The following is a 13,648-nucleotide window of genomic DNA, read 5'->3' as shown; positions in this document are numbered from 1 at the left end:
TTAAACGATCCAAGAGACACGTAAAAGTTATATAAAATTTTCTCTCTCTCTCTCTCTCTCTCTCTCTCTCTCCCTCTCTCTCTTCCACTCTCAACAACTTAATTATTATTCAAATTAAATTTAATACGTGGGATATTTAACATCGACGTAATAGAACTCTTCTCGTATCAACAATCTGAAGGACTATCTTGATCCATATTAATCGATCGTGGGAGGAATTTAGGATACTTATAATCAAATATACATCTTCCAGATTTTATTTTTAATAGGTCACATAGGAACGATATCACGCTTTCACAAATACTTATTTCCTAAATAGATACACTAACGAATGATGACGATTAACAAACAAACTTGGTATTATTCTCGAAGGTCTTTTTTCTCTTTACTTTTCCTAAACATGATCGGTCCTTATGTTTAATTTACATTGTCAAAGAAAATTTCCCACGGACATCCTGTTACTAATTAAGAAAAGACAATAATTAACTTTTGACGTCGATCAAGATAGCTTCTCTGAGTACACCTGTACCGTTAGTTTTCCTTATTTTCTATATACATACAAATACAAAAACTGCATGCGCGTATGCGCACACGTGCACACACACACATGCATATATATATATATATAAATGTCTGGATTATAATACGCGTAATTCGATATTGAACAACAGAATGAACAATGGATCGATATAACTCAATCGACTCAAAATAATCTCATAATATCGAGTATCTTATTACAAAAGAAGAGACAATAATAACAACATAATTATCGTAAAATGTTTTATCTTTCTCTATTTTCATATATATATATATATATATATATATAGATTGCCGGTGCGCTTATTATATCGACATTCCTTAGGTGTCTCGTTACGGTAGAACACGTGTTCCTTTTATAATATACGCACTGTATCTGTAAATACATACGCCACCGTACCGCATCGTAATTTAAAGCATAAACTATACCTCTACCTATGTATGTACGTGCATACGTGAAATATACATGTATATATAGTGAATAAAGAGAAAGATAGAGATAGGTAGACAGATAGATAGATATAGAGAGAGAGAGAGAGAGAGAGAGAGAGAGATAGGGAGGGAACGTACAACGCGACATGTGTGAGATTAAAACCATACGGAAATGGTAATAGACGGTGAAAACGTTCGGAGAAATGCTCGTTATGCGATTTACAATAATAATAATAATAATAATAATAATAATAATAATAATAATAATAATAATAATAATAAAAAGTTCATAATATAAGAATAACTATAACGATAAGGATAATATATATATATATACGTAGCTAAGAGTGAAATTTCAAATCGTTCATTTAGACGAAGTAGGAGATATAGGTGTCGGAGATAATCGAGGATAATCCAATGATAAAAGATCGAAGAGGAATTTGCTGGTGGGATTTAGAAGCGATATCCTAGCGTTAAATGCCGACACCGCCGCCATCGCCGCCATTGCCGTCGGTTCGTGCGCGCGCGCGCACTCAACGTTATCGTCAACTCGTAATTAACGATGCAGATAGCGCCATTTATTTTCGCATTAGGCCCAAGCTCGATCTCTCAAGGGATGAATATATATAGCTATATATGTATACATATACATATATATATATATATATATATATATTTATATACATATATTTTGTATACGCGAGTGTATTGTATATGTATTTTATATATATATATATATATATATATATATATATATACAGCTTCTTGTTTGCTTGCTTGCTTACTTGCTTGCTTGCTTGCTTGTTTGCTTGCTTGCTTGCTTGCTCGCTCATCAAACCGCTTCCGTGTTAATTATTCGGTTATATACAAACAAGGAATGCAAATTGTACGACGTTCACTTAGGAAAACTTTGAGGGAATGAACTTCTACGAGAAACGTCGCCAGAGAATACTATACCAAGTAATATGGCGTTTTAAGGATAACGAGGACGAAGTTACATTTTGAGATATGAGTAGGAAGATATATATGCACGTGTATCTATATATTTATATAATGTATGTATGTATATACGTATATATGTACGCATGTATGTATGTATGTATGTATGTATATAGATAATTTTGATTCATTCGTATGCATGGATGAATCATACTGGACTCTTTATTGTTAATATATGCAATGCATTTTTCAGTCGATCGCGTTTCTTCGTGCATGTTAGTTAGAACTGACATAACTTGACATCTTCTCGAGATCGACATATTGTTTACTTTATGTCTGTATTCTATCCTATAGATAACCGGTTTAACATTTGAAGAATTAATGCGTATTTGTTCTTTTTTCTTTTTCTTTGGTTTTTACTTTTTTTTTCCCTTTTTTTTTTTTCCCTTAATTTCACTGTTTTTTTCCTTTAATAATTCACCATTTAATTTTATTATTTATTTAATTCTGAAGTCACGTTTATATATTTATATATATATATATATATATATATATATATAAAATTATACGATTAATATTGTTAGTTAATATTTATTATCATGAATAAATAAATATATGTACGCGTAAATGATATATGAATTAAATTAATAAATATAATTAGCATATATTTGGAAATATAACTTATTGCAGTATAATCAGATTAGTATAAGTAATAATATGATTATTCGCGTTATATAATTTATAATAATTATTGTTAGAACGAGAAAGAAAAGAAGAAAAAAGAATGGAAATAGAAAATGAAAACAAATTTTATAAAAAAGGATGAATAATATTTACTGGATGAAATGATATTTAGAAGATATTCGACGTTATCGTTAATTCTCATTTAAACATTATTCTTTAATATTCTAATTTCAAATAATCTATATATTAAATTAATTAATATAATATCGTTTAATACAGGAAACTTAGGTACGCGTTTCAATGTAAATTTGCACGTCAAAGACACCGGTTCTCAAGGATTCTCTTTCTCTCTCTTCCTCCCTTTCTCCTTCTCTCTACACCTCCCCCCCCGTCTCTCTCCCTCCCTCTCCCTCTCATTTTCGATCTTATCTTCGAATTCGCTTGGGAACCAGGATTAATCGGATAATTCGGCTTTCAATTTATATCCGATTCAGTGTGGAACAATGAGAGTGACGTTCTCGCGTCGATTATACGTGCACGTAGGGGCATAAATTACGGTAGCGTCGTTGTTGGATTATATGAGGCAGAGAGCTTAACGCAGTGCATAAATAAAGTGCATGCGTCGGCGGCCGTTATATGCGCTGCTCGCATTGACGTCGACCCACTAATCACACTCGACCATGAATCAAGAGAACTCGCTTTGCCGACGACGAGGTTTTTTTTCCTTTTTTTTCACTTTTTTTTTTTTTTTTTTTTTTTTTTTTTTTTTTTTTTTTATCATTTTACCACAAATTATATATATATATTTATTTATTTATTTATTTATATATTATATATATGTATATATAAAATTTGTGAGGAGATCTTCTCGATCATCTCTTTTGATAATCATGTTCGATAGAATACTTTTTTAATTATCCTCTTTACTTATCGGAAATAAAATGATTATGTACTTACATCTTTTTAATTAGTTGTATAATATCAAACATTTTGTTCAAACATTTTTTTTTTTTTTTTTTCTTTCACTGATTAGAATCAAACTTAAATTTGCATATTATCTATACATAGATTGATGTGTATGTGTGTGTTTATGTGCGTGTAAGTTTTTTTTTTCTTATCATCACGGATTGTAACTCCTTTTCTAATAATGATTAGAACAAAATTAGGACGAATTCATACCCATTTGTTTATATATACATACATATATATATATATAAATTTGCTTTTTTCAATATTATATAATGAAACTTTTCATCTAATCGTCTGTCTTTCTTTTTATAGTTTTTTTCTTTTTTTTTTTTTTTTTTTTTTTTTAAACGAGACTATCTTAGATCTATAAACACATATAGATATATAATACGTATACACACACATACACATATATTATGTTTTCGATCAAAATGGAGAAATATGTTTTCTAATCAATGAAAAAAAAAAAGAAAAAAAAAAAAAAAAAAGGAAAAATGATCGAAACGAAACAATCGGACGGAATTTGTTTCTTTTTTTCTTTTTTTTTTTTGCCACGGTACCTACAGGAAGAATATTTCTTCTCATTTTTCACCGACAGCTCCGAGATTGGATATGCTGGTTCACCACCCAGAGATGTCCTCACAAGGGGCAGAAGCATCGACTCAGTCGACAGACCCTTTCAACCGAGCGATTGGGTGGACGTCAACTTGGAGGTACCCAGTACACCGAGAGCTAACTCGGTTCTCACCAACTTGACCATCGACACGAATCTTTACCCACCTACGACTACTCCCACGTCTATTCGTAAGAATCAGTCTTTTCCTTTTGTCTTTCTTTTTCTCTTCTTTCTTTCTTTTCTTCTTCTTTTTTTTTTTCTTTGCTTTTCCTTTTTTCTCCTTTTTTTATTATTATTATTATTTTTTTTTTTTTTTCTTTTTATTCCTTATTCTTAACACGACACCTACGCGCGCGCGCGCGCGCGCACGATAAACGGATAAGTTATTAACATTTATTTTCGAGAAACGAATTATAATTTTTATTGGCGGACAAAAAAAAAATCTTCTCTTTTCCTTCCCTTTTTTCTTCTGATCTCATTGATCGTTCGATTTATTTATATATTTCGATTTAAATTTTATTTCATCGAATTTATTCGATTCGATTTGTTTTCCATTGAATGCCATTTCATATATTCAATGAATAAAACGATAAGATCTTTACGATCTTTACGAATATTTTTATCCTGTATAAGTTATTATATATCTCTATAATTGAAAAATTTTTATTTTAACGAATCCCTTTAAATTCACTTGATTCCATTTCGTGTATCTTCTACACATAAGTAACAATCAATGAGTTCGATGATCTCAACGACAAAAAAAGAAAAAAAAAAAAAAAAAAAAAAAAAAAAAAAAAAAAAAAATATTATCAACCTTAAAAAGAATCGTAATATTTTCATTTTGGTTGAAATTGAGCTTGAAATTGATCCATGACGGTCCAGGGGGGGGGGGAGAGGCGTCCAGGAAAGGGGATGTTCTACATCCCCAATAGACACAATTAAATGGATCGATTTTTTTTTTTTTTTTTTTTTTTTTTTTTTTTTTTTTTTTTTTTAATATTCATTAAATGATTTAGGTTCGAATAATTTGAAAGACGTGACACCGGTGCCACCGCCAAGACGAAAGAAGCGAAACAGAGGTAGACCATTGCCACCAAAACCAGACGAAATCATAGAGAAAACGAGCGGCAATTTGCGTCACGTAGATTCAAACGAGGAGCCGTTATATTCATCGGTAATGAGTAACTCACCTAGAACGTTGGTTGACGATTATGCGACGATGGACGATGTCGTTGGTGGATGTCGCGAACAGTCACACGATCAAGTTAGTACCTTCCGAAGTCAGACGAATGGAACGAGAGATTTACGGGTGAACGAATATTCAAAGGGTGTAATGCCTGAGGGTAGAAGGACGAAGGAGATATACGAGCACAAGGCGAGTATTAGCGAGGTATTATAAGTGGCAATTTTGGTTAAACGTAAATGGGATCGTTTAGTGAAGAACCGATAGATAGATAGATAGAGATAGAAATAGAGATAGAGATAGAGATAGAGATAGAGAGAATGAAAGCGCAAGAGGAAGGGGGGGGGGGGAGATAGAGAGAGAGAGAAAGAGACAGACATAGAGCCTAGTGCGCTTGTCCTGTGGCCAATAATTGGCCAATCGAATGGCCAAAAGTAACTTCTTCCGTGATCGATAAATCCAATCCAAAGTGCTCGTTAACGACCGCACACCCATCGATTTTCCCTTCGACAGGTTAACGGTACCGGAAGAATAATATCGAGCGACGTGGTTTCCGGCAAAAGGTTGTTGTCCCACAACGATAGGAAGACATCGAAAAGTTTTAATCAACATAAAATGCCTATGACTGTTGATATTCATGATGATGATAATGACGATGATGATGATGATGAAGATGACGATGATGGCGTCAACAATGATAATATTAACGACGAATATGAAAAATTCGTTAATGGCCGTGATACTAAGGACTCATCGACTCCTAATAGACATGAGGATATTCGTAAAAGGACCAAGGAATTTATACATAATCGATATATTGACGATTCTACAACGATAGATGCTAAAATAATGGAGGTTAATGTCAGACCAAAGAACTACAGCACCGTTAGCCTTCCAAATTACGACGAGTTGGACGTAGGTAGACACGCGACGAAAAGGACCAAGGAAAAGGGGAAAGAGAAGGGCGAAGGGATAAGGGAGAACGAGAAAATAAGATCGAGGAGACCCGTCAGGAGCAGCACAGGATCTCTTCCGGTCGAATCCTTCCTTCTACCTTTCTCACAGGTTTCTTTCTTCTTCTTCTTCTTCTTACTCTTCTTTTTCGTTTTTTTTTTCTTAATTCTTTTTTTAATTCTTTTTTGTTTTTTTCTTTTCCCCCTTCATTTTCTTTCCCCTTCGTCGTTTCTCTTTTACATTCTCTTTCTCTCTTTCTCTCTCTCTCTCTCTCTCTCTCTCTCTCTCTCTCATTCTTTTTTTTTGCTTCTTCTTCTTCCCTCTTCCTCCTCTCTCTCTCTATATTCCTCTTTATTACTTCATCTTTATTCCTCGCTTTAATAAAAATACTCTCTTCCACCCAATTATCGGAGTTCATCCTATCATCCCTATTCTTTCAAACCTATCGATTTGAATTATTACGTAGTGGTTATTCCCGTTGAAAAAATCTAATTTCACATTTTAACGTAAGCCTCGATCTTGTATGCGATCGAGCTTTACTTCTTTTTTTCAATTTTTTTTTTTTTTTGAGATATGAGAGAGAGAGAGAATATTTCTATATCTAATATTGAACGACATAAGAGCATCATATATATATATATATTTATTTATTATGGATAAATATATGTACGAATTAATTATAAAAGAGATGGATCCTTTTGATTCGATAGAAAACGAGTATCCGATTAGAGGACTATATTCAACATCATGGAAGTACTGAGAATCTATCAGAGTATCAGGTACCAGATGGAAAGCTACCTTGCAGTGATACCAATGCCAAGACTGAATTCTTGAAGTACGATCCGAGTAAATTGGAGGATTGGGACCTTGGTGACATTGGTAATTGCGAATTGAACCACAGGCAGAGACCCCTTGAGGTATTATATAACTATGAGGAATAGAATAAATCGATATTTGAATTTAGTACGACATTTCATCGTATTCTATCAATATCCATTTGGATTTATCAATTCTAATAGATTATTTCAATAATTTTTTTTTTTTTTTTTTTTTTTTTTTTTTTTTTTTTTTTTTTTTTTTTTTTTTTTTTAATGATACGTATATATATATATATATATATATATATATATATATATATATATATGCAGACAAATTTTACATACTATAGGATAATTATAATTTGAAAATAATTATAGAAAAGAGGATGGAACGAATTGTCAGTTCTTATCAAATTTCATTGATTATCATTGAATACTTATAACTGATATTATTTTTATTTTGGAAAATAATTATACGTACGATTTATTTATTAAGTCACTTTTAATATCTACAAATTTATATCCCAAACGTAAAATTTCTTTATTTCATTGTTCAGCGTTCAGGTATATCAGATCATGACGTAGTAGATTTTCAGCCGACACGTAAAAATACGAACGAATTGGAAAAGCCAATCTCCTTTGGGAAACCAATAGAGTTCGTTCATGAGGATTCTAAAATTGATGAAAATCTACGAGAACGGGACAGGTTCGTATAAGATAAGATTTGATTTTTGTGATGATAATTTCTTTTGATTTTTTTTTGTTTTTTTTTTTGTTTTTTTTTTTTTTTTTTTGATTTCTTTCAATTTTATATTTAGATACCCACAAGAAGAATCGAAAGAAATACCGAAACCAGATCGACCGTCAATGTGCAGAGAATCATCATTTTGCTTGAATCAGAGCAATCTTTTTTATTCAGGTATCTTTTCTTTCTTTCTTTTTTTTTTTTTTTTGTTTTTTCTTTTTTCTTTTCATCGACGAAATCGTTCATTTCGTTCAACGTCCCACTCCCTCTCTCCCTCCCTCTCTCCCTCCTCAACAAAGAAAAAGATAAACAATAGATAAGATCGTCAATTGCGATAAAAATATTTTCCCGTTCGGGTATTGAATTAAACGAATGTTATTCTAAGAATTGAATTTCGTTCGTAGAATAATAGAACAAGGATTAGATTGATACGTGACTTTAGTTTGTACCATTAGGAAGCTTTTTTATTTTTCTATTTAACAGATACAATCGAGGTCGACGTTTCAGGATCAAATAGAAAGATGGAAAATTCAGAAGATATCGATCTTCGTTCTAATTCAAAGAGAATGATGATATTCGGTAGGAGTTTATCGAACGAGAGCGAACCAAATGATCCCGATGAGGTGTCTTGCGAAACGAAGGAATTACGTCGAAGTGATAAAAGTGAGATAATTGATACGATATCGGAGGATACGTTGATAAATTATAAGGATAAATTAATCGAATACGATGAGAGAGATTTGAAAATGATGAAAACCCCACCGCCTAGTCCAGAAAATAAAATAAAATCTGACAATATGTCCGAAAACGAACATTTGACATTATTAAAGGAGGTTTTAAAGGAGGAAGCCGCCACCGCCGCTGCCGATGGTAGTAACTTTAGTTCGATGACACCGAGTTTGACCGAATTAGAAGTTGCATTATCGGACATGTTGGAGAAAGAACAAAATGATCAAGAGAATGTTAAAAACGAAAATATATATATGGATAAGGAAGATAATGATACTGACAATGGAACATTGTCGTCATTTAAAAACGAAGAGAACGAAACGAAATTGATCAAATTCGAGAAGATTAATTCTAAGGAACGTTTATCGGTTTCATTGGATGATATATTAAAACCGAAAATATCATCTAATAGTAATAATAATAATAATAATAGTAATAATAATAATAATAATAATAATAATAATAATAATAATAATAATAATCGAAGAAAGGTGTCATTTTGTGCCTGGGAAGAAAAGGATTCGTCAGAAAAAAATGAAACTATTGTCAATAGATACGATAGTACGATAAATGAGAGATCTAATTCATCGAATATGCCAAGTAAAAGTCATGAGGATTCGTTTGAGATAAAAAAATCCAAGGATATTCCTACGCCACCGAGAAGAAGACACAGACCTTCCTGTCCTACGGGAATTCTCAAGGAGGAACAACGAAACTTTACTAATGGTGCCAAGATGCATACGGATACGATCGAACACGATGATAGACTCATTTGATCTCGACGCTAATTTATCTTCTTACACGTTCGTTTTAATTCCTTCATAAATATATTATATTATATAATATATTTATATAATATATAGTATATAAATAATAATATATTTATAAATATATTATTTCTTATTATATATATATATATATATATATATTTCGTATCGTTAGTGTTCTCGGATTATTTCGTGCTCGTTATTTTCTTCTTTTTTTCTTTTTGTTTTTTTTTTCCGACACTCGTTTTTTTTCTTCTTCTTTCTTTCACGTTTCTTCTTCGATTCATTTTCTTTTCCCCTCGATCTATCGTACATTATTTTCTTTTTTAAAGAAAAAAAATATTATGCGATAAGGACGAAGAAACAATTCTATATTGATGTTATCATACCACTATGATAGTCAAGAGACAATGAAGTGCTTTCACTACTTTTCCTCTCATTTTCTTATCTTCAAACTTCCAAATTCTTTTGGAGGAGACAGAAAGAAAGAGAGAGAGAGAGAGAGAGAGAGAGAGAGAGAGAGAGAAAGAGAGAGAGAGAGACCAGATTTCGTAAAAGTTTTCACGAATTTCTCATTCGCACGCTCGTTAAATTTGTTTCGGGGGAGGATTCGAAGAGTCGAAAGTATTTCTCCGAAAGAAATCGTCCGTGAACTTTTCCCTTCCGGTCAGAGTTGAGTTCTTTCTTCAACTCAACGAACGTCTCTGTGCTTTTCGACGAACTTTCTAACGAACTTGTGAGGTTTCGCGATTGTCACGTGATTTTTCACTTTGTTATGCGTGGGGAAAAAAAAAAAAAAAAAAAAAAAAAAAATCGAGATTTAATTCTCACCCTTTTTTCCTTTCTCCCCTTCTTTTCCTTTTTTGTCTTTACTTCTTTTTTCTCTCTTTTCGTTTTTATTTTCTTCCTTGAAAAAAAAGAAAAAAAAAGAAAAAAAAAAAAATATTCACGATCAGAGATACTCGACATTACAAATTTCTGTGCCTTTCGTCTCAGTTTATTTTTCGTTTGACAAAAGGACGCACGTACGTCGTATTAAATTATATTTATAATATTATTTTTGACCTCTCTCGATAGAATTAATTCATAAGGGATGATACAGCTTTTTTCTTTTTCTTCTTATTTCATTTTTTTTTTCTTTTTTTTTTTTTTCTTTTTTATCACGTTATAAACGTGTCTAAACAATATTTCGTGCTTATTCCGAAAAATATTTCTTCACAAGGTGGACATAATTATTGCTTTCATCTTTGTTCCGTTTTCTTTTCTCTATTATTATTTCTCCATTCAAAGAAACTTTGAATGGAAAGAAACAAAAAAGAATAAGAAAAGAAAAAAGAATTTACGCAAGTCTCGTTCATAAATTATTTCATCGTTTTATGTGAAGAACATAAGTGACGTTTAAAAGTCCATTGTAAATAAATTGTAGATCGCGTTCGAAAAAAGAAAAAAAGAAATAATATATATATATACATATATATATATATATGTGTGTGTGTGTGTGTGTGTGTGTAGATACTTGAGATAATAAGATATATTTTTTGGCCGTGACGAGTAGATATTTAGAACGTACGAGGAAGAAGAAAAACGAAGAGTTGTGAGAGAAACATCAAATGAAAGAAATAAAGAAAGAAAGAAAGAAAGAAAGAAATAAAGAAAGAAAAAGAGCAACAGCGACAGCGACAGAGAGAAAGATAGATAGATAGAGAGAGAGAGAGAGAGAGAGAGAGAGAGAGAGAGAGAGAGAGAGAGAGAGAGAGAGAGAGATGTGGAAGAAAAGTGAGCTTTTTAAGGGAAGGAAAAAGTTTTCCGAACCCGAACACTCCGAGTGGTCTTAATTTCGTCGACGTTTCGTTTCGAGAGCGATTCCTTTCTAAACTTTTAGACTCTTGTAACATAATGTAAGTACGTATACATACACACATACACACATACACATACACACACATACGAACACAGAGAAATGTCTCTATACCTGTATATGTACATATAGTTACACTGTGGTGAAAAGAGAAATGTACTGAAAAGTACGTCCCTCTCAAACTGAATGTAATCTGTAGATACTATAAACGGAATAAAAAACGAAGTTCTTGATATTACGAACATGTTCAAATACACCCACACAACTACCCACATACATACAGGTATGTACGCCCACGTAAAGAGTACATACATCGTACAAATCAATCTACATACCTACGTACGTACGTATGTATGTATGTATGTATGTATGTATGTATGTACGTATTCATAGTTCTGTCGTGTTATTTCGCAAAATATGATACGAACGATACGAATTTTCATTTTGTCAGCTGGAGAATTCGTTATTAATGAACTCACACAATCAGTTGATACGAGTCGATATCTGTAAAAAAAAAAAAAAAAAAAGGAAAGAAAGAAAAGTAAAAAAAGAAAAGAAAAAAAAGAGAGAGAGAAAGAGAGAGAGAAAATTGATTTGATATTACGATCTTTCGTTGGCAATTTCGTTCGATATAATTTCTATATATCTATTTCCTTGTCTCTCTCTCTCTCTCTCTCTCTCTCTCTTTCTTTATGAATCCAATGAAAAATTTCGTTTATCGATTTCGATAAATCGATTACCTAGTTTCTCGAAATTTTCCAAATTTTTTCATCCAAATGATATCATAACGACGAATGGATATTTTTCTTCTTTCTTTTCTTTCTTTCCTTTTTTTTTTTCTCCCCTCCTTCTACGAATCGTAATTCATTAAATAATTTCATTTCGACTTAGCCAAGAAAAAAGGTTTCGGCTTAGTCATTATTATTTTTTTCTCTTTTTTTTTTTTAATTTCTTTCTTTTTCTTAATTATTTCACGAGAATCAGGACCACTATATTCACATTCTCGTTCATCCATATTATTCGCCTCATAACAGCCTTGCCTTATAATCGCTTTAAGGGTTCCTCTTATAATACGATCGAAGGAGCAACGAAGATGAAAGGGAACGATGAAGAAGAAGTAAAGGTAGGAGATAACTAAATAGATAAGAGGAGGATGGCGGTGGTGGTGTTAGTTTTTCGTTATGGTGAAAAGTTTAGCTTTAAGCTCTGATAATTTTCCCCATAGTCGATTTTCAAAGTCGATTTAACGTCGTAACACCGAACTAAATGTAGTAACTCTCTCTCTCTCTCTCTTTCTCTCTCTATCTCTCTTTAGTAGTAAGCTTCGATAATTGATGCAAGCCCGGTAATGGTGCACGCTCATTATCAATTTTCCTACAAACCGCGAACTGTTAAAGTAGATTCGTAAACTGGTATCGATCGTACGTGGATATTACGTTATAGGATATACATATGTGATCATTACTTTATCAATTGACGTGCCGATCGTTATAACACGTAAATATCCAAATTTTATAATTATCTTGAATTTGAATTTTCTTTTATAACGCATTCGTTGAACGATACATCGATTTTTTTATCTAAAGAATTTTAATACATATTAATACGTTCATAATCGACATTATAATTCACGATCATTCATAGTTTTGACTTGGACAATGGATTGTTTCATTATAACAATAATCTTATTCTTTCGTGAGATTGTTCTTCTTTTTTCTTATTTTTTTGTTTTGATTTTTCTTTCTCTCTTTATTTTTTTTTTTCTTTTTTTTTTTCTTTTTTCTTCTTCCTTTTTCATATAAACAATTCGTACGAACAAAATCGTGAACGTATAATATACAATTGGATTTTGTACTTCTTTGGATTTATAATAATGCATTCATTCTTTCGAATCTTTATTATTTATAATTGAATATAGAAATTCGGTATAGATTTACTTATATAATAACAATAATAATAATACTAATAATAATAATAATAACAATAATAATAAACGAATTAATCTTCATACTATTTTTAATTTAAATGATTTATTAAAAATTGATTGAATATATCGATCGAAATAATTCATTATCGATCGTAAAATTAATTATTACAGTTTTATTTATCCGTATTGATAATAATTACGATAATATGCGATTATATACATATGTATATATATATATATATAGATATATTTACATAAATTAATTTATAATAATGGACGTAAATGCGAGAGCACCCATAGAGTATAATTCTCCCCGCAATAATGGATCTATTGCATGAGTCAATTGTACGGCCTATTTCCACCACCACGTGGCTTCCGATAAAGCTCGTTATCGATCGATTGATTCATTCAATTCTAATAGTTAGTTTATTAATTATAATACGTGATATTGGTTAACATTTTTTAAGTACAACGTTTATACATTCGATAT

General features: G+C 31.5%; 1 protein-coding gene across 8 annotated transcripts in view; it reads left to right on the top strand.

Moving 5' to 3' along the window:
- The window catches only part of LOC124954425 (uncharacterized protein MAL13P1.304-like), a 20,345-nt gene extending 8,876 nt beyond the window's left edge, over positions 1-11,469 (top strand). For 4 of the 8 annotated variants that reach the window (XM_047507366.1, XM_047507367.1, XM_047507364.1 and 1 more), the window contains exons 4-10: positions 4,160-4,365; positions 5,194-5,567; positions 5,874-6,425; positions 7,025-7,231; positions 7,690-7,838; positions 7,951-8,051; positions 8,361-11,469. In XM_047507366.1, the coding sequence (XP_047363322.1) occupies positions 4,160-4,365; positions 5,194-5,567; positions 5,874-6,425; positions 7,025-7,231; positions 7,690-7,838; positions 7,951-8,051; positions 8,361-9,382 (2,611 nt within the window). In that variant the 3' untranslated portion in view covers positions 9,383-11,469. The remainder of the gene's footprint in view (positions 1-4,159; positions 4,366-5,193; positions 5,568-5,873; positions 6,426-7,024; positions 7,232-7,689; positions 7,839-7,950; positions 8,052-8,360) is intronic. The other 4 variants (XM_047507368.1, XM_047507369.1, XM_047507371.1 and 1 more) reach the window with 4 other exon arrangements.
- The last annotated feature ends 2,179 nt before the right edge of the window (positions 11,470-13,648 follow it).

This window comes from Vespa velutina, chromosome 15 (assembly GCF_912470025.1).
Source record: "Vespa velutina chromosome 15, iVesVel2.1, whole genome shotgun sequence".
Taxonomy (NCBI): Eukaryota; Metazoa; Arthropoda; class Insecta; order Hymenoptera; family Vespidae; genus Vespa; species Vespa velutina.
Note: the sequence above shows the minus strand (reverse complement) of the source record. Positions and strands in the feature narration are given on the sequence as shown.